The 25868-nt window shown below is 46.1% G+C and overlaps 1 protein-coding gene across 1 annotated transcript in view; it reads right to left on the reverse strand.

Moving 5' to 3' along the window:
* TLL2 (tolloid like 2) overlaps window positions 1-25868 on the reverse strand; it is a 2328887-nt gene that overhangs the window by 572085 nt on the left and 1730934 nt on the right. Inside the window, exon 12 of the mRNA XM_078643121.1 lies at window positions 23260-23405. Within this exon, the coding sequence (XP_078499247.1) occupies window positions 23260-23405 (146 nt within the window). The remainder of the gene's footprint in view (window positions 1-23259; window positions 23406-25868) is intronic.

A 25868-nucleotide genomic window follows, 5' to 3' on the forward strand; every position in this document is an offset into this window, starting at 1 on the left:
AAAATATATACATTCGGACCGGAGGGGTTTGCCTAGGTGAGACCGATTGTGGTATCCCGGCAGCAAATCTACCAGGATATTGTACCCCTACCGATTCCATGGGGCACAGTTAAGCCTCTTTTCATGACCACGTGATTAACTTTGGTTGCGTAGGTACCAGATGCATGCCTCATTTATTTGCAGCATTGAATTATTATTATTATGTTTAATAGCTTATTAGGCTTTGGATAAGGAGTGGCGAACACAGGGCTGGTCCCTGTGTAGCCCTGAGGAAGTGCTAGGGGGACGCACGAAACATGTTGGCAGACAGGAGTTGTTAGGTACACCTAAACCCATTACAATTTAGGTATCCTACCATTTCTACCCCATTTTTAGCTTTACCACCTGGGAGCCAGAATAAAGTATTTGCAACTCACTAGGCAAGTAATTTTAACTAATCACATATACTTCACTCCTTCACATCACATTCCTTGCACCACACATAGTCCTTTGTAAGTGCTCCTACGTAATTCCACAAGTCGCAGCACGCCCCAGTCCGTAGAGGGCTGGGATGGCCCCTATGATGAAGCATGTCATCGTGGGGCAACCCTGGTGAGTGAGGGGACACCTAAAAAAAAACTAAAAAAAAGAAAAAAAGGAATATTTTTTATTTTTTCCTTTTTTCTTTCTTGGAACTATTGACACTATTCCAACACCATTGTGTGCTTTGGGAAAAGAGTCATAGACTACGGCTGGGTTCTTGATCTCTGTCCCCAGAGATCTTGTGTGACCCTGGCAAAATAACATCAATTATAATACTATGTACAAAACTGAGACAAAATGCAGCAATACAATACTGTAGCGAGAAATGCGGGGATTAGAAGGGCATGAGTGGGGGCGACGAGGGTTCATCAAGTGGCATTACCTGACCGGTGGCAGAGGGAGACCTGCAGAGGCTGCAAGGGGGAGCAGGCAAAGCTCAATGGCGTCGCACTTCAGCCTCATTAAGTAAGTCTGGGGGGGAGGGGTGCTGGGTGGTGTAAGAACGGCAGGAAATGTGCGGGACCAATAGTAACAGGGGCATGTGGTGCGGCTCATCTAGACAGATAAAGAGGCTGGCTGGCACAATATAACAACAGCAATTACATTACAATAAACAAAACAAGGCAAAATGAAGCCATACAGTACAGTGAAAGAAACCAAGACAACAATTCATTAGGCAGAAATGCAGGGAGGAGAGGTGCGGTACGTGGGGGGGAGGGGTGAGGGTCCGCCAAGCAGCATGCCATCACCTGACAGGCGACAGTGGGAGACCTGGAGAGCTGCGAGGGGGAACTAGCACAGGATACCTCTATTTTTACTATGCAAAATGTGTGCCCTCCTTCATGATAAATGTCTTTCTAATGGTCTCATCAGACAGGTCAAATTGTTTTCATATGCCTTAACAGTGTCTGTAAGTACAGATGGTATAAAATAATGGCAAGCTGTGTCCATTTTCCTTTGCCTGTGGATATAAATTCATGCTTTTCTGCAAGGGGACTTTCGAGAGAACCAAGTTGCAATTTGAATAATAATAATATTCAAAGTGTTCTTGCCTATATACTAATCTAAGTAAAATACTGCATGAAATTATGTATGAAAAAGGCATGTGTGTTGGTAAGTCACCTCCTCTGCAACTGATGAAGGTTAATGTGCACAGACATAACAGTCCTTTGCATCTAATACCTGTTAATATTCTTGAATTATCCTAAAACAGATGTGTTGTTTAATCTTTCGTGTAATCTACAAAATAATGTTTCAATTATTTATGTGCAGATGTCTTATTACTAAATACAGACATAGATTTATCTTTCTCTGGTGTGTAATGTATCACTATCAATAATGCTATAGCTACTAATACTACTAAAAATTTAAAACCCACAATAATCCTGCATCTAGCCCTGGTTAGGAAACACGTTTGTCCGGATTCAGAGTGTTAAGCAAAAATATAGCAGCAATAAGTAAACAGTTCGCCTTCAGATTTTTCTTTTAGTAGTCTCTTTGATTTTTCTTCTGAAGTTACTTCTTTCAGCTTTATTTACAATAATCTTTGTATAGTCATCTCTAGGCATACTCCATATTCTTCTAAAAGGTTATCCCTACTCTTCTGCTACAACCTTGGGACTGAGGAAATCTTCTTAACTCTTTTTCTATTTAACAACGTACCAGTCTTTAGTTTTAGTCTGTTGCACCTTCCATTCAATCAAGTTTTCCGTACTTTTTATTTCTTTCAAAAATCTTTTTGAGCAACTTTTCCCAATACTGTTTTATTTTTATGTCATGGATGTTCAAACAGTTCTTATCTCAAATCAATGAAAACTGATATTGGTGTGATTAGCACTTCATTCACGTAGTAGGTCAATTCATGTGCAGAATACCTCCAACAAGATACTCTAGCTCTTTTTGATCTCCTTCGTATCTGTTGATCTCTTTCTTCTGTGTCACTTACACAGCTTGATTCTGTCTCCTTAGCAATCGGTGGTGGTATGCGTTCAACTGACAGACTTGATATCAATTTCTTGCGACCACTGTTTTGTGGCTATTCAGCATTATAAGGGATTCTTCTTGATCCAGTAGTTGTCCCTTAACACAGATCTTCTGATTGTTCTAGTGATGTCTCAGCTGTTACCTCAGGTTGAGCTGTTGCTTCTTCTTCACCAGAAACTCCAATGCCATTTTGTGAATTTGAAGGAATTTGGATTGGTGCGACTGTCTGAGGTTCTTCACTCCTTTCTTTTTCCTGCTGTTTTCTCTCTTGTGTTATCGCTCCTTGTACTTGTACAGCTTGCAGTGGTAGTCACCAGCACTCTTGGTTCTGGCTCAAAGAACTCTATTTCTTTCAATGGATTTCTTTTTCTATGAGTGTATGATGCATACACCCAGTTTGGTACTCCGGCACACTCAACCGCAGTATTTGTGATAAGAATTACTTGGAAGGGGCCTTTCCATCTCAGATCCAAACAAGACTTTCACACGCTTCTTTATCAGGACCCAGTCACCGGAACTAAGGTTTTGAATCTGTTCTTGATGTGGATTTGCAGTGACAGCTTCCACCTGCCGCGAAACAGAATGCACCACATCAGTGAATCCTTTGCAGTAATCTGGTATCATGTCATTTGTAATGTTCAATGTGCATTTGCAGGTGCTTTTTCATTGCAGTCCCCATGAGGATTCCATGCAGCGGTAATCCTGTCAGGTGTACTTCGAAGACTCATCAACATCAAAGGCAAAGCATCAGGCCATTTCAATGATGTGGAGACACAGACTTTCACCAACCGGGACTTTATGGTACCATTGAGCTGTTCCACGAATCCAGATGTCTCTGGACAATAACTACAGTGTAATCTCTGTTCCATCTAAAGAGCAGCACAAAGCAATCTATAGACCTTATTGTTGAAATGAGTACCATGATCTGACTCCAGAGAAACCGGTAACCAGAACCTTGTTATTAACCCTCGCAACAGCAGTTTCCCTACAGTGAGACAGCCATCTCTCTGTGTTGGGTAAACTTCTACCCATCAAAAAAAAATTGCACTATAACTAGGTCATAGCAGAGGCCGTGGCTAGCAGGCCAAGATGGTGGACGCCTGATTCTGCTGCTCTGCATCGGCCTGCATCACTTCCTCAGCAGTTAGCCATCCAAGGATGCCATCGGCCTCTGAGATCGAGGGCAACAGTTCCCAGACACCCAGGGGGAGCCTCTGTGGCTGCATGTAGCTAGCAGCCCATAGAAGCCTCTCCTGCGTGGGCAGCGAGGCTGCGGCGATGAAAAATGGCAGACGTGGACCGCAAATACTGAGGAAAGTGGGCCACACCTTGCAGTTGATGGTAGAGGAGCCTGCCACATGACTGCAAACAAGCAGATGGCTCTGGGGGCATGCCAATGGACCAGACAAGAGCTGGACTTCCACAGTAGCAGTGGAGTGCAGTGGTGCTGGGTGGCACCCAATGGTAGCGGTGATTGGTGAGGAGGCCTTGGAGCATGAGCTGGTGCCTGGCGTGACCCTGAGCTGGACGGAAGGAAGCGCGTGATTTTCCAGGGTCCCTTCACTCCTGTAATGGGGTCCTTGCTGAGTGGAGCGTGATGCCCTTACCACCGGGTGTTTGATTGGTAGAGTGGACAAGCTGCAGCGATTCTGTTGACCGTCGCTGGGGAGTGTGGTCTGGCAGGAGAACTTTTGGCACAGACCAGTGCCGGGTGTTGGCTGGTGTCTGGCTTGGAAATGCACGGTGCTAGGGCCTTTAGAGGACACTGTGCCTGCTGAGGCTGGCCTTCTTTTACTTAGGCAGGTGTGCAGAGTGGTCACCTGAGGACCATGACTGATTGGTGGGCTGACCCCCCTGCACCAGCTCACTGGTGGCTGTTGTGGCCCCTAGGAGCCCCCAACGCCATATGGCAGACTGGAGAGCCCCTTCCTGGAAACAGGGCCACCACCTAGCAGCCTGCATGTAGTGAACCCTTCCAGAAAGTGACAGCGAGGCAGCAATGGTGCCTGACCTGGGTTGCCAGTCATAGGGCCATCCTAAAGACTATGTCCAGCATAAGGGTTGGCCATGGAGCCATGGAGTGAACTGGTAAAAGAGACCCTTACTTTCTTTGGTACTTGCCTGACTGTAGCAGTTAGCGGCACCCCTCTCTTCTCCTCTCTTCCTAAAGCCCACCATAACACAGCCCCCCTACAGAGAGCACCATCAGTGTGCCATCATTTGATCACTGCTGCCGGATGGGTGAAGAGTGATTAACTTGTGAAGACCTTAGGCGTGGGCCGCCCTTAGGATTGGTGATTCTTTGTATGTAGGTGTGCCTGCGGGGTGGCCTGCCATCCCTCCAATGGGGCGATACTTTTTTGACGGAGAGAGAACTTAGAAGGTGCTGCCCTATTGAATGGATACCCGTGACAGACTACGGTGGCCTGGGCACTAGCATGACCTGCTGGGACGCTGGTAGGGGCCAGTGCTTAGGACCCACTTTGACCTTGGGAGCCTGTTGGAGTGATCAGGATCCCTACTGGTATCCCTCTACCTGCCTGCATTACTGCTGTATTGGGCATCCTGAAGGTCAGGATACCAGGCTCGCACCCTGAGCTACAGAAGTCTGATCCAGAACTCTGGACCAGCAGCAGAAGCGCTGGAACTTATGCAGCACCCAATACAGCTCCAGCTCGATAAGATCCTGTAAGCCATTGCAGACTCCCTACAGAGTGAAATCAGTAGTGTCTGTTAGACTATGGCTCCTCCATTCTGACCACCATAAGCTCACTGACAAAGTGAAAGGTGTAGAAACAGGAATTAATGACCCACAGCCTGGGTAACAAGCGATGAACCTTCAAATGACGGAGCCGATGTATTGAGTGAGCATACTGGAACACCGAGCAGAAAATGTGAGGGCACAATCGTTGCAAAAATATAAAAGTATCATAGGTCTCCCGGGGGTTTGGAGGGAGGAGATGAGATGTCCTATGTGGAGCATTGGCTTCAAACAGAGGTGGCCTCAATGCACCTTACACCCTTCTTTGCACTGAAGCTTGCACACAGAGTGCTGGCCCGCCCGCCGGCCTAGGTCGCCCAGTGGTGGCCAAAATGCTACACTTTAGGACAAAGGAGAGACTTGCTGCTGCAGTGGGGGGCACAAGCCAAGAGACCTTTTCCAAAGGGGAGGGGTAGAGTGCCCCTTTTTACAGATTTCACTGCCACTGTGCAGGCCAAGAGGGCCTCCTTCCAGGACATAAAGAGGGCACTCCAGGAGAAGAGGCGGCAATAGTCTCTGCTTTTACCGACAAAACAATTGTGCTAGATGGTGCTACACACTTTAGTACTGACTCTGTGGAAGGGTGGGACTTGCTTGAGGCCTATAGAGCATGGAGCCAACCTCCGGTGACACTGGCTACTGAACCCAAGGCTAAATGAAGACCCAGGAAACCCTACTGCGCTGCCTCTTTCCGAGGGACACTCAAGAAGCCATCCAGAAGCCAGACAGAGAGAGCCTGAACTGCTGTGTTCCTGGTTGCGGCTAAGATCACCAGGGCCGGACTGGCTATAGCGGGCACCAGGCATTTCCCCTTTGGGCTGCACGTTTGGGGGCCAGTTTTGGGCCCCTGGGGGCCGATTCTGTTACAGGGCCTTTTTGCAATATCGGCTGCTGTATCAAAATATTCCGAAGCCGGCCCTGGCAAACAGCTCGGCCGCACCCCCAAGTCCATGGGGGGCCGGCCGAGCACTTTGCCATGGCCGGTTTTGGTTCCCAGTCCGGCCCTGAATATCACGATGCTGTAACCCTATGACACAGAAGACAGCCTCTCTTTGGAGCCTCACTTGGTGGTATCGGAATCTGAAGGCTCCGTGATCGTCAGTGGAGACCTCCCGATAGTCACTCGGCAGACAGAGGAGGACAAACTCTGAAGATGGTATTCTCAGCAACCTTGATACCCCGTTCGCTGAGTAGCACACCTGCTTCTGCTTCTAATAGTTTCTTCACCCCCTCAACAGATGGCGAGGACTCAGCTGCAGTGAACTGCTTGCCCAAAGACCAGACAAACTGAGGAAACTGTTAATACCACTAATGTGGAGCCTTGCCCTGTGTCTGCTGTGGGCTCCTCACTAGGTTGTTTTGGGCAGGAGCTTATGAAGGCTACTACTAGTGGATGGCACTACTAACCAGGGCTGGTGTGCTACTAGACTGCACACAATCGCCTTCCTCTCACAGCTTGGCCCTTGTCGGAGGTGTAGCGGAGCCTTTTTCTGACATTGTTCTTGACTTTGAGGTTTTGGTGTGGGCAGTTGCTGGACTGCTCTTGAGTTGGGCAGTTTGGGCTTGGTTTTCTTGTTTCATGCCTCAGGGACTGCTGTGTCTGCTGCAATGTAAGCCATGGGTGCAGGGGGTTGTCCCGGGGTTGTTCTTGGGTGCGTAAACAACAGTTTATTCAATGACTTAACCAGACCACAGTCTTACCTTCATTACTTGAAAAATTTGAGAAATGGGGTCGGCGACCAAGCGACACAACATACACAGGTATCTCAACCTCAGAGAGGTGCACATTGCCATGCTTCCAGAAACATATCTCACAGGAGTAGAGGCGGAGCACTTGCAATGTCATTGGAGAGGTTAGGTGTACGCGACAATATACTTTGCCTATGCCCGCAGGGCTCTTTTGTGAATATGGGCAGGGATCCCCTTCGAGGTGGAGCACACAAATATAGATAAGGAGGGATGCTATGTACTGGTTGAAGGTAGATTACTTGGCAGGCACATCATGCTCGGGAGTATCTATGCACCTAATCAAGACCAAGTTGTATTCCTGCAATCCTTCTCAGCACCACGGAGTCACCTTACTTGAGAGGGCTTGATCTTGGTTGGGGACTTTAACTGTGTAGAGGACACCGTCTTTGACTGTTCCACCCCTTCCTTGCCTGGAGCGTCGGCCCACAAGGCAGCTGCAGGCTTATGGGATTGGCTTCAGAACTGGGGTCTTGACAACATATGGTGGTCATAGCATGGTGCAGAGATTACCCATGCTATGCCCCTGTTAACAAGTTGCACACTCGTATTGGTCATTATGTTTGTTCAAGCTGACCGTGCCAGTACATAACCCACACAGGATACATAGGTTGCACTCTCTCAGACGACAGCTAACTGCTAATAGGCTTACGGCCAGAGGCTGAGCGCCCAGACATACACACGGCAGTCCTCAATGATACCTTCCATAGAGACTCACTGGGGGGTGGCCATCTCTGAGTATTTTGAAACTAATAACAGCACAGCATCTGCTTGCCTCGTCGAGTGGAAGGCTTTTAAGGTGATGTAAGGACACTGCCTGAGCCAAAATGCACATGTATGACGAGAAATAGACAGAGAGCTATGAATCCTTAAGGGCAAACTATATAAACTAGCTAACATTCTGGGCACAGACCTGGGAGCGCTCCCAAAGATACCAGTCGCAAAGGATAAGTATAATGTTGCCCTGGACTGCCAATGGTGTCATTATTACAATAATGACACCTAAAAGGGTTTACATAATGACGCCTAAAAGGGTTTACATTTAGGCCTACTTAACTGCAGATCACTCGTGAAACACTCACATGAAGTAAACCTTGCAATCACTAACAATGCCTTAGACATTTTGTTTCTAACAGAAACCTGGCTCACTCCCAGCAGTGGCCCCGACATTGTTCTAGCACTCCCCCCTGGGTATGCCATGTGCTCACTGAACAGACCAGAGGGAAGGGGAGGTGGACTCGCCATAATCTTTAAAGACAGTCTCACCTGTAGAACATCTGACGGCAACATCAGAGGATATGAAAGCTGCCATTTTACGATACTAATCTCCCCAGTCACCTCGTTATCAGGAACACTGGTATACCGTCCTCCGGGCAACCTAGGAGATTTTTCGGACAAAATTATTGACCAGACCTCCATTAAATGCACCTCCAGCTCCAACTACCTACTATTAGGAGACTTGAATGTGCATTTCTTGGACCCAGGTGATAAACTGGCCAATGAACTACTTCAGGACCTCACTTCAATGGGCCTAAACCTCAAAAACCCACAAGCCACTCATGATAGAGGGCAACTGCTCGACCCTATCTTCTCCAACATTTCCAACCTGGAAATGTTGGACCACATCCCCCTCCCATGGACGGACCACTTTTTGGTCTCCCTTATATGGGACATTACCACTCCACTCCCCCCACCTCCCAAAATCCAAACTTATACCAGACGGTGGCAGAAATTGAAACCAGAAGTCTGGGCAGCCAAACTCATGGAAAACGTTCCCCATCCCCCCCATGACACCCTGGTAGGGGATAAAGAATTCAACACCTGGGTTACCCAATCACTCGACGCCATTCTGCCAAAAACCCATGCTCTGAAACACATTAAGAGAGTCAACCCCTCACCATGGTATACCCCGGAACTCAACCTTCTGCGTAAGACGTGTAAAAGACACGAACGCATTTGGAGGAAAGGAAAAACCGAGGAACAAAAGGAATCATTCCGCACCTCCATAAAATCGTACAAAAAAGAGCTCCGGAGCACCAAAATCAGCTACTATGAGAACAGGATTAAAAACGCTGCCTGCTCAGCCCACGAAACATACTCCGTTCTCAAAGAACTGCTCCATGCCCCTGACCCCCCACTCAAAGCCCTTGATCCCAAAGAAGTTGAAACCAAATGCAATAACCTAGCCACCTTCTTCGATGAGAAGATTCATAAAATTCTTCTCACTATACCCCCCCCTATACAGACCCAAACAGAGCAGGATCCCACCATCACCTCCGCTAATCCTTCCCCGCCGTCGGCGTACCCCCAACCCTACCTGGACGCCTTCGGCCCTGTAACTACAGAAGAGGTAGAAGCAACCCTGACCTCAATCAAAAGTGGCTCCCCCCTCGACCCGGCCCCCCTCCGCTTCTTAAAAAAAGTGTCGAACACCATCATCCCTCCCCTCACGGCCCTGATCAACTCCTCTCTCTCGGAGGGCATAGTCCCCCCTAGCTGGAAAGCGGCAGCAGTTAAAGGTCTGCTAAAGAAACCCTCTTTAGACCCGGAAGACCTCGCCAACTATAGGCCCATCTCCCTCCTCCCTGGAAACAGCAAAATCGCGGAGAAGTTGGTTAATAAGCAACTATCACGTTATCTTGAGAGTAACAACCTTCTAGGGGTCTCCCAGACAGGGTTCCGTCCAGGTCAGGGCACGGACATCGCTCTCCTGGCAGCAGTGGAGAAGGCCAGAAGCATTCTGGACACGGGAGGATCAGTGGCAGTGATCCTCCTAGACCTCAGTGCGGCCTTCGACACTGTGGATCACCCCACCCTTATTCACCGACTGGGAGAAGTCGGAATAAAAGGTTCGGCCCTGAAATGGCTCGAATCATTCTTATCAGGACGTTCCTTCCAGGTGCGGGAAAATGACAGCCACTCACCTACCATCCCCCTCCGGTGTGGAGTACCGCAGGGCTCATCCTTGAGCCCTACGTTGTTCAACGTATACATGGCCCCACTGGAGAAGAGGGTCAGCTCGTTTGGCGTGTCAATTATCAACTGCGCCGACGACACTCAGTTGATCGTAACCCTCTCACACCCCCACCACGCCCCTTCTGACCTCCACAGCTGCTTGTCTGAAGTCCACCAATGGATGAATCTATCCTCGCTGAAACTAAACGGTTCTAAGACCGAGATACTCCTGATGGGCCATAAGGAACCATCTTTGCCATCTCACCTCTGGCCCAGTTGCCTAGGTCACCCTCCTGTTCCCAAGGAAGAGGTTAAGAGCCTCGGGGTATGGATCGAGAAAGATATGAGTTTCAGAACCCAGGCTAAAAAGACAGCAGGAATTTGTTTCGGGTTACTTAGAGCCTGCAGGAAGATCTTCCCCTTGCTCCCCGACACCGCAAGAAGGCTTCTCATTCAGGGTCTAATCCTGGCAAGACTAGATTACTGCAACGCCATCTACTTGGGAGCTCCTGAAGCCACCATGAACACACTGCAAAAAGTCCAAAATACCGCCGCCCGCCTACTCACAGGAACACCAGGAAGATCATCCGCCAAACCGGCTCTTAAATCCCTCCACTGGCTCCCAGTGAGAGAGAGGGTCATCTTTAAGGCGCTCTGCTTGGCCCATAAGACCCTCAACAACAACGGCCCCCCTCTTCTCAAAGAAATCTTAAATCCCTATAAAACGAAAAGAGACCTTCGATCCAGTACAGAAAATTTCATCTCGGCTCCCAGAGTAAAAAAAGCTAAGACTGGCGGCCGTCGGTTTTCGGTCCACACTGCTAAATATTGGAACCTTCTCCCACGAAGACTCAGGACAGAACCGAACTATCTCCAGTTCAGAAAAACCCTTAAGACCTCCCTTTTTCCCCAAACATAATCACACCAGACGGCAGAAACCCCGGAAGAAGCAGGTCAGCGCTGGGATGCTCTTTCGAGTTACTACGCGCTTAACAAAACCATTAAATAAATAAATAAATAAACAAGGAAAACATTAACAGGGCAAAGAGGAAGAAGGAAGATCAGGGAGGCTATGGGTCTGGCTCATTAAACCGGAGACCCGGGGCACACCTATTACTTATTTGCGTGTGGCAGATGGTACAAAACTTAACTTCCAGCTTTCAGGGACAACTATGTAGATTTGTACCGATGCCCAGAACCCATCCCAGCAGGGGTGGGGTCGGCCTTCATATAGCAATTTTCGCACCAGACCCTACCACAGGAGATGAGAGAAGACTTGGAGACCCCAGTGACATCCCAAGAGATAAGAAACGCCATTAAAGACATGGTCACGGGAAAAACCCTGGGCCCTGATGGGCTGCCCGTGGAGTTTTTCTCCACATACGTGGGACTGCTGCCCTCAAAGCTAGCAGCGGTATACACAGAGTCGTTGAGGTCCTGCTTCCTAAGTTTAGGACTCCAGGGGCTGCCGCTACTGCACTCCGCCTCATCTACATGTTAACCACATGCACGCTAGCGGTTTTCCCGCTGTGCGCTGGGTTTTTCAAAAACCTGCGTTACATGACGAGCTCAGCTCGTCATGAGCGTACGAGAGGCGTAACTCATGACGAGCTGAGCTCGTCATGAGCGTCGAAGGGGTTAAACATGGATTTCTAAATCCTTAAAAAAGATTTGGCTTCTAGATAACTACAGGAAAGGAAGAGGCTAATCCACAAGGACCAGTACAGTCTTATGACAACCTGGAATACCACCCTTAACCTTTGGCTGCTGCACCATATTCTATAATACCACCTGATGTCTATTCCAAGAGCCATGATTATGTCGGTGGAACTTGAGAAAGCTTTTGACATGGTATGATTGGATATCCTAGAGCAGGTCATGCTCTGCATGGTCTTGTGAAGGCCTGGGTTAAATGGGTGCGGCTGTTATATACCCACTCAACAGCCAGGGTTTAAACAGGCACTACAGTTTCACTGCAATACGATATACACTGAGGCACTCAACAGGGATGCCCTTTATTCCGCCTCCTGTTTGCTTTGGCCATGGAGCCACTGGCAGAGTTGCTTAGGCTAGAGGGAAGAGGCAGGGGACTGCGAACATATAGTATTGCTCTATGCCGAAGACCTATTACTCTATCTGGTGGATGGAACCACAGGTGCCAATTATGTGGTACGCCTCCTTTGTTGTCCTTTCGGGCCTCCAGGCAAATCGGCCAATACCTGCTTGTTTCCAGTTGCCCACGGTCTTCCCCATAGCTGGACTTCCCACCCATGCTGGCATGTGCCCCCACCACCTATAAGTACCTGGGTATCTAGACATACCACATGCTAGAGGACCTGCAGGAGAGTAATCCAGGAGAAGTCTTGCACTCCCTTAAATCATGTATTCCCTTCTGGAGATCACTCAAATTGCCTACATTGGAATGCTTTGCTATTTCTAAGATGGTGATGCTCCTACGGTTACTCTGCTATTTTATTAACTTCCCGGGACCCGACAGTTGGACTCCATCCTGAGGGAGCCAGATTTGGGATGGAGGCCACCACAGAGTGTCACTGGAAACCCTTCAGTGACCGCTGTGTGAGGGCAGGTTGGGAGCTCCTAACTTTGAATTATACTTTATGGGGACCCAGCTCATGTGGGTCACTTGATGCTTGGATGAAGCAAATCAGGAGGTGTTTGGTCCCGTCGGACTGAAGCCAAACCAAGGAGCCTTGCTGGCAAAGCTGCTCCAGCCGACAGTGAAGATCCACACCCCAGACTCCTGTTGCCTGCTGCCCTTAATTGTTGGCAGCAGTGTGTAGGGAAAACTAAAGGAATCCCCCTCTATGCTGGTACGCTACCGCTCCTTGGACTCTTCATGGCAGCACAACTGTCCAAGTGGACTGCCATCGGATTCGTAACAGTGGGAGACTGTTTTCACATGGGCATATTGCTTCCCATGGTGGATGTTGGACTTGGCCCTTTTTGGCAGGTTCACCCCAGAACTTTTTGCCTTACGCTCTGACATGGTGGTAGTGGTTTTAGGCCTCTGGGCACTTTAGCACTGTGGCCCAGTGTAAAGTGTGTGCACTCTCTGAGTGCGTGGGGTGGGATTGGCCTGCCCTCCCATAGGAATGCATGGGGGATAAGTGTGTCCATGGTAATTCCTGGTATGAGGGGAGTGCAGGGTCGAGTTTAGTATGAACTCGTGAGTATAAATGCTGCGCAGTGGTGTGCGCAGATTTATGGTGACTTGTGGAGAAATGCCACTTTTACAAGTTGGCATTTCTGTGTGCTATGTGTCTGCCTGCCTGATGTGAATTGCATGTCTGGCTTGTGATTGGCAGGAGCTGAGAGGTGTGGGTGGCCCCAGGAGGGGCAGGGTGAGTCAGCTACGCTGAATGGGACACCTGGGCTACGAGTAGTGGGAGGAGAAATCCCCTGACCCTGAAGAGGACTGTGCCCAGGCTGTACAATGCTGGCTCCGCCCCCTGTGGTGTGTCTGATCACTGAGCCCCCACCTGACAAAGGGGAAGAGGAGCTTGGCAAAACAAAGTGCTCCAAATCCCCTAAAAACCAGTTCTGACTGGTATCCCCAAGCCCTGTGCTATGACACAAAGGCAAATGCTGATATAAATATAGGGACTGTGACCCCATAAAAATGTTCAGTCCTGTTCTGGTGTGCTGTTCCTGACGGAGGGGGGCTTGCTGCTGCTGGGGCCCAGGAGGAACCGCCATGGTGGGCCCTACGTGCTGGCCTCCGAGGGACCAGCTAGGCCCTTGAACCTCTCATGGAATTTTTCTAAAGGAGCTGTGGCTCCTAGCCCCTGAAGAGCGCTTTATTTGTATTTCCCCCAGGAGGGAGGAGCGCTTATGCTTTCCACTGCAGCGCTGAGCTGCAGCTTGTTGTGAGGGAATCCCAATGTGGGGATTCCCCCTGCTGGAGGGGAGAGGAGCGGGTGCCCACCTGCACTTCTGCCGCATGGGATTTACTCTATTTTTATGAGTGGTGGGAGTCTACCCTGCTTATTGATCGTAAATTCCGGGTGCCCACCTCGCTTTGTATTTTGAATCACAAGGGAGCCTACCCCTCATTGCCCGCCGAATGAGGAAATCACAGCCGCGACCCGAGGGACAATGGCCACCAACCCGGAAGCCAGGCAAAGTTCGCCTGCCTCTGGACAGGGCCGGCAGTGGGAGCAGAAGAAGTGCAGGCAGAAGGGAGGACAGGAGCCTACCCGGCTCCACAAGCATTGCGGCAAGATCCCGTGGCCCAGGTGAAGAGAAAAGGTGGCTGAGGGCGCCAACGGCAGCGCCGGCTCCCAGGAGTGAAGGGAAGCCCCGCACCAAGAGAGAAGTGCTGCCAGTCCCAGCGAAGGCAAGAGGAGACCGGAGCAGCACGGCATGGAGAGCCTGGGTGAGTATGGGCTTCTCCGTTTCGCGTGCCGATCGAGGCACTGGCTAGATGGTTAGTTCCTGAGCGGCCCCGTTTGGCAGAGGGCCGCTCCAACATTTGGGGGGCATGCTCCTTTGGTGAAGGAGAGCCCCAGAGTCTCGGGGGCAGATCGAGGTGCATTTTCAGCACCTGGGCGGTCCCACAAGAGAGCGGGCCGCCCCATCGAGGGTGACAAGCCCTGAGAGCCACGTGGGGGCCCAGAGGGCACAGAGGTGCCACACCCCCTTTTTAGGAGAGTGCCACAAATTGGACACAATTGAGAGACAGTCCCTGAGGGGGACGGGAGGCAATGAGGTGCCAGTGCTTCCTCTGCTTCACAACTGCCCAGCAAGTACTGGGCAGCTGCAACTTTTAGGCCACAGTTCTTTGGGGGCATTATGAGAGAGAGGTGTGAGATGCACTCCTTTGCCCTAGCGCAATGGCGCACTTTTGGATTCTGCTGCATAGGCAGCAGCCCTGACATTCTGGACCCAGGACGTTTAAGCCCCGTTGAGAAGGTCAGTTGACCAGGGGGTCAGTGATTATGTGATATTAGGAAATGTGATGCTTTACTGTGATTTATATAGTATAATTGACGCACCCTGTTTTATACCTCTAAATGTGTTTTTTATGATTATGAGGTTGTTTTGATTGTTATGGTTTATGCTAGTGAGATTATGTTCCACTGAGATTATTTCATAATGTGAGAATGCTTAGCAGGTGAGGGTCTAATGTGTTTAGGCTTATGAGATGATTGCATAATGTGTTTATGCCGGTGGGGGTGGCGCAGAATGTAATTTGCGCCCAATGTGATACTGTGCATAATGTAGTTTATGTTACAGGCTGATGCTGAGTACAGTGGTTACCAGTGATTACTGGTTGTACGTTTATGATATGTCTTACTTTTACTAAGTTCACTTTGTGATGGTTCTGACAATGGTCCAGTGGGCCCTGTCAGGTGTAAATAATCCCTTGTAGATATGACCTAGTGCCAGGTGGCACCATGTATATTATGTGAGTACTATTCTAATGTGTGAGAATACAAAAGCTATTTTTGATATAACTGTGTGTGGACTTCCTTTTGTAGTGTGCCTGGGATGTTGTGGCTGTGTGCATGTGCAAATGCTTTACACATGGCCTCCAGGATACGCCTGACTGCTCATGCCAAGTTACCAAGGGGGTGAGCAGGGGTTATCTTTGGTGTGTAACTCCCTTGCCCTGACTAGAGTGGTGGTCTCTGCCTGGCTTTGGCGCAAGCCTTAGCCAACCAGAGATTCTATTTCTTACAGTGGATATGACTGCACAATATGAACTACCCCCAGACCAGTTCCTCACCTTTGAAACCCTGACAAGCGCATTCAGAGACCTGTTGGATAGAGGCAGTGAGGAGCCTCTGACCCATGCAGTGCTCCAGCTACTGTTATTGATAACATCAGCACGTCAACTTGTGACGTGGTTCTATAAGGCATTAAACAGAATTGTCCAGAAATCCACTGACCTGCTTAAGGCCAAAGTGGAGAGGATGGTAGGCCACAAAATCACAGACCCAGAGTGTGTACACCCAAAAGGTATCCCGGAATACTCACCTGAAATATATAAAATTTAATTATACCCACATGACGTATCTGACACCGCACAGAATTGGGGCCATATACAGTGGTGGGCCACGGAGGGGCTCCCAATATGAGCATCTCGATGCCGGCTTCTGCCATATGACATGGGGCTGCCAACGGCAGGCTTAGTGGGGCAAGTCCTGGAGTCTCCCTCACACAAAATTGTATCAAGGGTGCCTGATGACCGTTTTTGCGATGCCTGCAACACTGTTGACTCTATTTACCTGTATGATCCTCCAAAAGCTACCTGACAAGGCCCAAAGATACACAGACAGTTTGTAATGCAACTATCAGATGATGTCATGCTATGTATCTAATGTTACTGCTAAAGTTACATGTACGGAAATAAGATTATATGAATGGAAGAAGTACAACTTAAATGCCAAAAAACTAAGTTTAAAAAGAAAAATACTATGACATATCTCATCCTGTTACAAACAGGCATCTATATAAAGCCAACCTACTAGGCCTGGGTGGTAAACTCCACTCCATTTGCGAGGTTTGCGGAATTTTCCACACCCCACAGAGCATGTGGAAAAGCGAAAAACTCCGCTCTGAGTTTTTCCTTGCTCGCCAACGCCACTTCTGTGAGTTGCAGACTTAACCACTGAAACTTCTGCAGGCATTTGCAATGCGTCAAGCAATTTCCTTACATATTCGCCATTTCTTATGGGCAAGCCAGAAGAGGTCATGAAACCTCTCTCTGACCATAACTGACCAAAAGTCATGGACCACACCATAGCCATGTTGACTAACCATAAATATAGTCACTCTCAATTAGGCTGACAGACCGCAAGCCCTTCTAAGAGCCTCCGTTCAGCAACTTGTGCTGAGGAAACACCTAGAACCCATGAAGCTTCCACAACTTCATGAATTGCACAGACAACGTAAGGTGCTCTCAAGGTACCTCTATTATTTCTCAGACTTGAGCCATCCACAAAGATGACATAATCAGGCTCAATCAAAAGTTCATATTTTATGTCTGGCCTTGGCGCATAAATACGTGACTTTTAGACAATCATGTTCAACTTCATCATCACTGTGTAGAAACGGGTCTCTCTATTTTATTTTACAGCTGGGGGGAGGGGGTAAATCGAGGTCCTCTCCCCAGGATTGTGCTTCATGCCTCTCAGTGAGTTAATCACTTAAGCATGTTTTATTCTTTTGCCCGGTGTACCAAGAGCTCAGGAATTTGTACATCCGGCGATTGTATCATAACCTAGGGCTTAGGATGTATAGAGTGATGCTATGAATTCTGCAATGTGACACAAGCCGGTGTGTAGTATTCGCAGTCTCACAGTATTTGTTTGCCGCGTAGATGAACAGCCATTTTAACATAACACAGAACCTCATTGACTAGTGCCACTCATGGTGTAAATAATTATACCTGTGGAAGCAATTGCTGTATGATTACTTGTAGTGTTTTATATATATGTTTTATGGTTTTTGCAGTATGTGTATTTATGCAATTTGTATTTATCTATTTTATTGTGAATTGTAACGCTTGTATTTCTATGGCATATTGCCGAATAATGTTGATTGATCTCATCATCACCACTGTCAATCTCATTTATAGGTAACAAGGTGGATGGTTTCAGTATTTGGCATGGTCTTATAAGGATATTCTCAGCCGCAAGTATCTGTTGCTCATACTTTGCATGTCTAAAGTTTATCATGTACTCTGTTTTTGTTCAGGTGAGCAGGATGTCTACACAGTGAGGGACCATAATAGTAAAGGAAGTCCCATCACTATAGTTCCACATTTCGCAATACTGATACCCACTGCAGCAACTGCAATAAGCCTTCCTGGCAGTCCAGTGGCTACTGGGTCAAAGGTAATTAAAAAATAAGCCACAGGTCCCTGCGAATCTCCATGGATCTGAGTAAACACAGAGAGTGCAGCCCTCCCTCTCACTGCAAAACAATGTGAACATCTCACTGTAATCAGGAATTCATATTGCCGGGGGATGACAGAGATTTTCTCTCAGCTCTAGGAAAGCGTTCAAGCACTTGTTGTCCCAAGAAAGCGGTTAAGGCAAATATTTGTGTGTCAGCCTCAGTAAAGGCTTAGCCACTAGGGAAACGTTTGGTATCCACTGTCTACAGTAGCCAACCGTTCCCAAGAACATTCTTACTTCTCTTGACTATAATCACCCTTGACGTGGCTAAAGCCTTCGACAGGGTGAACTGGGACTTCCTAAATAAAGCACTTATTAAATTTAACCTAGGAGACAAGTTCCAGGGAATGGTCAAGGAATTGTATAGAGCACCTAAGGCCAAGATTTTAATCAATGGGGTCTAACAGAAAACATCGCGATAAAGAGAGGGACAAGACAGGGCTGTCCCCTTTCCCCACTTCTTTTTAACTTATATATTGAGCCCTTGGCAAACAGTCTCAGAATTCACCCCAACATAATTCCATTCAAACACCATGGGTGGGAAAAGAAGGCCGCTCTATATGCAGACGACCTAATGATTTTTACTAACAACTATGAGCGGTCCATCACCTCAATAGAAGAAACTTTGTCTAAATTTGGGAAGGTATCTGGGTACCAAACTAACCAGGCGAAAACAGAAATCATGAGCTGGAATTCCCCGATTAACAACACTCACACCAGGGAGAAAATTAGGTACCTAGGAATAGATCTAATTAAATACCTGGATAAAATCACTAAGACAAATCATGACAGGATTACTGTGGCCCACGGCAACAGAAAAAGGAAAAAACAATATATATTGGTCTAAGACCCCTTGAACATACATCTACCTTTCCATATCTTGGCGTACTATTCGACCAAACGGGTCGATGGAACGATGCAATTCAAACTAGGAGATTAATGTTTTGTAAATCTATTATGGCTCTGAAAACTTTTAGCCGTAGGCTGGGGAAAAAACAATAGGGGAGCTTTTAACTGTTTATAGAGCAACTTGTGTGGCTGTTGCCACATATGGAGCAGGTTAATGGGGGCACATGAATGTGAAATCACTTCAGGTGGTTGAGAACACCTTTTTGAAATTCCTCCTAGTGGTTCTCGATAGTGTATCAACATATGTCTGCCATGCAGAATTAGGGGAACCCTACCTAGAGGACATTATTAGAGTTGCTCCAATCCTGTTGTGGCACAGGGTCTGGACAACTGAGGAATGTGCCCTAAATCGCTCAATTTTAAGGGACGTAATGACTCTGGATAACGCTGGCAAGGTGGGGTGGCTAAGATATGTGATGACGTTTCATACGAACTTAGGCCACCGGGAATATTATGAGGATCCATTAAGTATGAGTGACTCTCATGGAAAATCTTTAAGGGTATATGTATGAGGCATTTGGGCGATCTGAGAACTAACACAGAAATAATGAAAAAAACTGTGGTCGCACACCAACTAATAGTGACCTCAGATTATATGCAACCTTACATTAGCTTGAAAATGAGTGGCTTTGAGAGGTTCTTATTGACGCGTTTTAGATTAAACCTGTTGTTTAGATCCCTTAGCTTCCCTGTCATGAATACTTGGTCGAAACTACTTGTTAAGTGCCCTTGCGATGATTTGTCTGAGCAGTCACACATTCACATACTTTTTTTCTGTAGATTTTACACAAATCCTAGGAGGAGATGGATTGTGCCCTTACTGAAGATTATGGAATGTAATAAGTGTCGCCCTGTGTTTTTAGAATTACAAAGATTAGATAACATTTTAACGGTCGCATCCTTATCTGCATATTTTAAATTTGTTTTTAGATCTCGCAAAACGGTTGTCTAAAGGAATCAAATGAAGACTTTCATACTTTTTTATCTTTGTATTTTGAATTGTGCTTTTTAAGGTAACTTATGAAATATGATGATTTACTTGTACTGTTATGGTTGTTTATTTAATAACCGAATAAAGTTTATACTTGACAGGATTACTGCGGAGGTCAGAAAACTGTTAAAAGTCTGGGGAGGTCTCCCCCTGACCTTTCTCGGAAAATCTAATATAATTAAAATGTCCATATTACCCAAATTCACGTACATTTTTAGGGCAATCCCACTAGAATTTAAGAGGGAATCCCTGAAAAAGATACAAGGGGAACTTGCAAGCTTCATTTGGTCAGCAAAAAGCACACGAATAGCCTGGAGCAAATTAAGGAGAAAAAAAGCACAAGGGGGAATAGCAAGCCCAGATTTACTGGAATACTATAGGGCCTTCCAATTTAAGCACATAAGAATGCTGCTGAAAAACTACGACCAGTATCCGGAATACCTTCAAGTAATGGCTGGAAAGGTTGGACACTTCTTGTATAAATTTGGTCACCCAAAATACTTTAAAAAGGTGAAATTAAAGATCCTTAAATCTGCAGCGAAACTATGGTATCAGATAAGAAGCACCCTGAATATACCTTACTACAGTGAGTTCGCACCAATATGGGACTCACCCGGGACACCAGAATGCCTCAAAGACAGCTTGGCAACTCCTTTGAAAACAGCATGTATTGGGGAATGGGGCCAACTAATGGCTGAAAATACCATAGTAGACTGGGACATTCTGACAACAAAGATAAATGCGTTCCATGCAAAATTAAAGTACTACCAGCTCTCCAGTTGGGCAAAAACACTGAAGGAGAACAAAAGAGGAAACAATGCCATAGAGACAGAGATGATAAAGAACACTCCCATAAAGAAAGAAATATCCTGCTGGTATTGGGCTCTGATTTTAGCAGGGGAGGAGCACTTCCTGATTCCAGAGGCGACCTGGGGGAAAGAGCTGCCTTCGCTAGATATCCAGAAATTGTGGCAAGTATCTATGGAAAAATGCTGGTCAATTGTGAAATCCGCTGCCTTAAGGAGAAACCATCTCCTTACCACCCATAGAGCTTATTGGACCGCGAAGAGGCTATCTAAATTCAGCGGGTTAAATATAAAGAGCTGCCCCAAATGTGAATTGGATAAAGCAGACGATCTGCATATGTTTTGGCAGTGCCCCCAGCTCGACGAACTCTGGCAGGAAGTGGGTAAGATCCTAGACACAGTACTAAGAAGAACAACTGATGTAAGTATGGATCTTGCTATTTTTGGGGTGACTAGATATGATGGTCTAAATAACTTAATGAAAAAAGAAGAGAATCTCTTGTTTATGTTAATCCTGCTGGCACAGAGGGTGCTCTGTATTAAGTGGGTAAGTTCGGCTCCCCGACACACCGAGAATGGGTATCCTCAGTAAATAGAATAAACAAGATGGACAGGAAAGGAAAACCCAGTAGGAAGCATAACTTTTGGGAAATATGGGAGGACTCCCAGTTTGCTTCCTAAATGATTATTTTCACCTTACACCACAAATAGGGCAAAATCCAATGATTATGCGATGGCAATAAATAAACAGGCAAAGTGCTTGTGAGAGTGGCCAGGTTGGTCAGCTCCCTCTAAACACGCATACAGGGAGACTCTCCAAACCCAATGTCAAGATTAAAAAAAAGGGGCAGTGAAGGAACAGAGAACAGAGAAGCGGGTCCCTGAAAACTCTGTATACATACTATTGCAGAATGAGGATAAAAAAATAATAATAATAATAATAATTCTTAATTCAGATGTACCATAACTCAAAAAACTCAAAGGACCCTCATTTACAGTGATCTTACCCAATTGCTGAAGCCACAAACATGTATACAACCCCATAATCCTTGTCATATAATGTGTTGGTGTACCCTCGGGCGGTACCTCTTCACCTTCCTGTACTGGAAGTGTCCTATCAGCTCTCACCTAACCTTTAAAAGCCGATTATTCAACAAAAAACAAACAATGTAATCGAAAGCGTCAGTATTTTTATTGCATTCCTTATACGTCAGTCTCTAGTAAACCCATTTTCTAATCTCAGCGCAGTTCTGCACACTGCCATCCAATCACTATGTGACGTTTCACACCAACCAACCAATCTGTGCACTGTACAAACAACACAACTCCTCACTCCTTGCAGCAGTTCACCCTCCTTTACAATTTTCTTGTATACACAATTCTATAACTCTAAGGAAACACAAATAAACAATGTTTGTCTGCTCCTCTTAAAGAAAACCAAAGGCAATTCAACAACAGGACTGTTTAAGTTTTTACACCTTTCCACACAAAGATTTTTCACACACACGAATGAAATCTCAACCAGCAGGAAACCACTCTAATCAATGCAACTTCACCTTTTACGCAACTAGGTACCACCAACATCAGTCAATTTAAGTATAATCAAACAAATCATTAAAGTCCCTACCTCAAGTGTGCAGTTGGTGGTAGCTCCTGACCTGCACCACAAACCTTTTAGCAAACAAGAAAAACATAAATAAACTCTTATTTATCTAACCTGGGATCTTAGACTGCCTCAGAGTCCAATAACCTGTTTAATCTCTTTCAATAAGCACATAAACATTACCAATTTAATCTACACACATATTACAAGTACTGGAACAAAAACCCAAATAAATCGCACTCAAGTGCATTAAGCACGTTCCATAAAAGAAAGAATATCTCTATACTAAGAATGAGAAGGAAAAAAGGTGTCAGTTAAGAACCCATAAAGAGTTCTGAGATTGAGAGAAATCATTAAGCGTAAAGCTTCGCCATTAAAGTCTGCTTAATAAGTCATTAATCAATCAAAGCATAACTTCTCATAAAAAGAGGTTCCAGAAACTCAGTAGTCTCAGAGCAGCATAGGCAAGGTGTGAAGGGATATAGAAAATGGAGAAGCAGTGCTTTCTTCTACAGTCTGCCAATTATTTTTTCATGCTCTCATGGGAACTGGATCACTCCTTGCCTTCTAACCAAAAACACAATGAGCTTAAGCAGCAGTGTTGAGTGAACATTTCTTATCAAACACAATATTATTGGTCATCTACATCTTCGTATATGAACTTCTTAAATCTCCATTCATTAGATAACAGTGATTTTTGTATGAATAGAAACAATTTGGAGAACTATAGGAAAACATGTGTGCAACTAATATTCATTATGAAAACCATGTCCCTGGGATGGTCAGAAAATAAACATTTAGGGTTATGTCAGCAGTTTTCAGTCATGTCAGCTTTTGTCAGGCAATATCACTTCAGGTCTTCAGACCTAGTACGAATAAATATGGTTGACTACTACAATGTTTAAGTTTAACACATCCATTTTCATTAAAGCCTACATGTTAATTCTGCACATTATTGCATTATTTTTCTCTACCTTATAAAACGCATCGGCATTAAATAGAATGGTTTATGCCAATAACCTAGTATTTCAATTGATACTGATTAAAAAACTACTTACCTCAAATGATTGAAAAACAAGGCCAACCAGAAAACCTTCTGAAACTGATATTTTCCATATACACTGCTTTGATGGTTTGTAGTCATCTGGATAATTGGGAGATTGAATCTGACCACTGTCTTTTTTTATTTCTCCACCACAAATAGCTAGAAATAAACAATATGCATATTTAGAAGTCAAGTGGAAAGCACATTGGAATGCAGTTTCATGTCAGTCTGGAATTCCTCACTCTCTTACACAACCATATGTTATCTCCTTTTGGAATGATGGGGTCTAAAACTAAAATGAAGAAAGTAAAATGTATTCAGCAGGAACTCCCCAGCATTGTTGACCTTCAACAGCATCCCAGCCAACTGCTTTGAGTGTACCTACAAAGCATAACATTCTTTCCCAAGGTTCAGATGCCAGACATCATTAAGAGTCCTACCTTTTTACTCAAGGTGTAACACTAATGTGGATTTGTAATAGGAAAATGTCAGACCCTTTGGGGTGGGGCACTGTGCAGGTGGGGCCTACATGGGGAGTTGGAGTTGTGTGACTGTTGCCCATCCTACTATGGCTTTGCAAAGTGCACCAAGTACAACCCTTTCTGCACTTGCCTCACAGGGTACCGAGGGCGAGCAGCAATAGGCTTATCATGGAGATATTGTGGGAAGGGGGGGCGGCAGAAGCTCAGAACTCTGAAGTCAACCAACAGACATTTCAATGACTCCCCAAAGCTATCTTCTTAGAAAAGAACATACATTTGAATTGCATAATAATACCTCATATTGCACTACAATTCCTTCTGCATACATTCTGCATTTATAGTAGTTATCTTGGTCACAACTCTTTTGTGGTGCTTGACTCCTACTTGCCCCGTCTTCTTATCTCCCCCCAGCCTGGGTGATCCTAGATGGACTAATCCCACAAGAAAGTTTGTAAAAGCATGATGGTGTCCAGGTGCACATTACTAATGCCTGATTAGTCAAATGCGCAAACCGGGTGTCCAGGGTAGCCTCATGGAAGTTGCACTACCAATCAAACTAGGTAAACCACACAACAATTGTAGGCCCAATCGGACCAGGGAAACCTCACCACAATTGTAGTCCTGATTGTGCCAGGCAAGCCCCAGGGCAGTTGTAACTCTGATCAGGCCAGGTGAACTTCACAGCAGTTATAGCAATTCACTAATTTGCATAAGTCCCTAACCTTGGTGAAGTAGCGAGTAGGGATTCATTTGTTAGTCTCTCAAGCTCAAGTAGTGTGAATCTCATGGTGTGATTCCAAGTAATTTGTATGAACTGGTTTAACACTCATGCTAGTTGTAGCCATCCAGCCAAGGAAACATTGGAGCATTGTATCGCCAAACAGTCTCACAGATGTCGTAGCTCTGATGGGGCCAGTTGAACCTCACAACAGTTCCTGCCCTGAACTGAAGAACGACCAAGAGACCCTCCTCGGCACGGGTTGCTCCTTACTATGACCTCCGACCATCTGCTCCCTCTGGGTGTCCCTTTGACTATGAACATGCCGGGTGTATTCTCCATGGACAGTCTATCCTCCTTCAGGGTAATGCGGACTCCTTCCCTTTTTCAGCAGCCAGACTGAAAAAACAACCAAAACAAGGCCAACAAGAAAACCTCTGAAACTGATATTTTCCATATACACTGCTTTGATGGTTTGTAGTCATCTGGATAATTGGGAAATTGAATCTTACCACTGTCCTTTTTTATTTCTCCCCCACAAATAGCTAGAAATAAAAATATGCATATTTAGAAGTCAAGCGGAAAGCCCATTGGAAAGCAGTCGCATGTCAGTCTGGCATTCCTAACTCTCTTACACAACCATATGTTCTCTCCTTTTGGAATGATGGGGCCTAAAACTGAAATGATGAAAGTAAGATTTATTCAGCAGGAACTCCCAAGCATTGCTGATCTTCAACAGCATCCCAGCCAACTGCTTTGAGTGTACCTTCAAAGCATAATATTCTTTCCCAAGGTTCAGATGCCAGACATCAATAAGAGTCCTACCTTTTTACTCAAACTCAAGGTTTAACACTAATGTGGATTTGCAATAGAAAAATGTCAAACCCTTTGGGGTGGGGCACCGGGCAGATGGGGCCTACTTGGCTCCACCTAGGGGAGTTGGAGTTGTGTGACACTGTTGTCCTGTTGCCCATCCTACTATGTCTTTGGAAAGTGCAACAAATACAACCCTTTCTGTACTTGCCTCACAGGGTACCAAAGGCGAGCAGCAACAGGCTTATCATGGAGATATTGTGGGAAGGGGGGGGCAGAAGCTCAGAACTCTGCAGTGAACCAACAGACATTTCAATGACTCCCCAAAGCTATCTTCTTAGAAAAGCACATACATTTTAAATGCATAATAATACCGAATATTATACTATAATTCATTTTGCATACATTCTGCTATATAGTAGTTTATCTTGGTCACAACTCTTCTGTGGCACTTTACTCATACTTGCCCCTGTCTTCTTAACTCCCTCCCAGCCTGGGTGATCCCAGATGGACTAATACCCCAAGAAAGTTTGTAAAAGCATGATGATGCCCAAGGGCACATTACTGTTGCCTGATGAGTCAAATGTGCAAACCGTGTGTCCAGGGTAG

Source organism: Lissotriton helveticus, chromosome 5_1 (genome assembly GCF_964261635.1).
Source record: "Lissotriton helveticus chromosome 5_1, aLisHel1.1, whole genome shotgun sequence".
Lineage (NCBI taxonomy): Eukaryota > Metazoa > Chordata > Amphibia > Caudata > Salamandridae > Lissotriton > Lissotriton helveticus.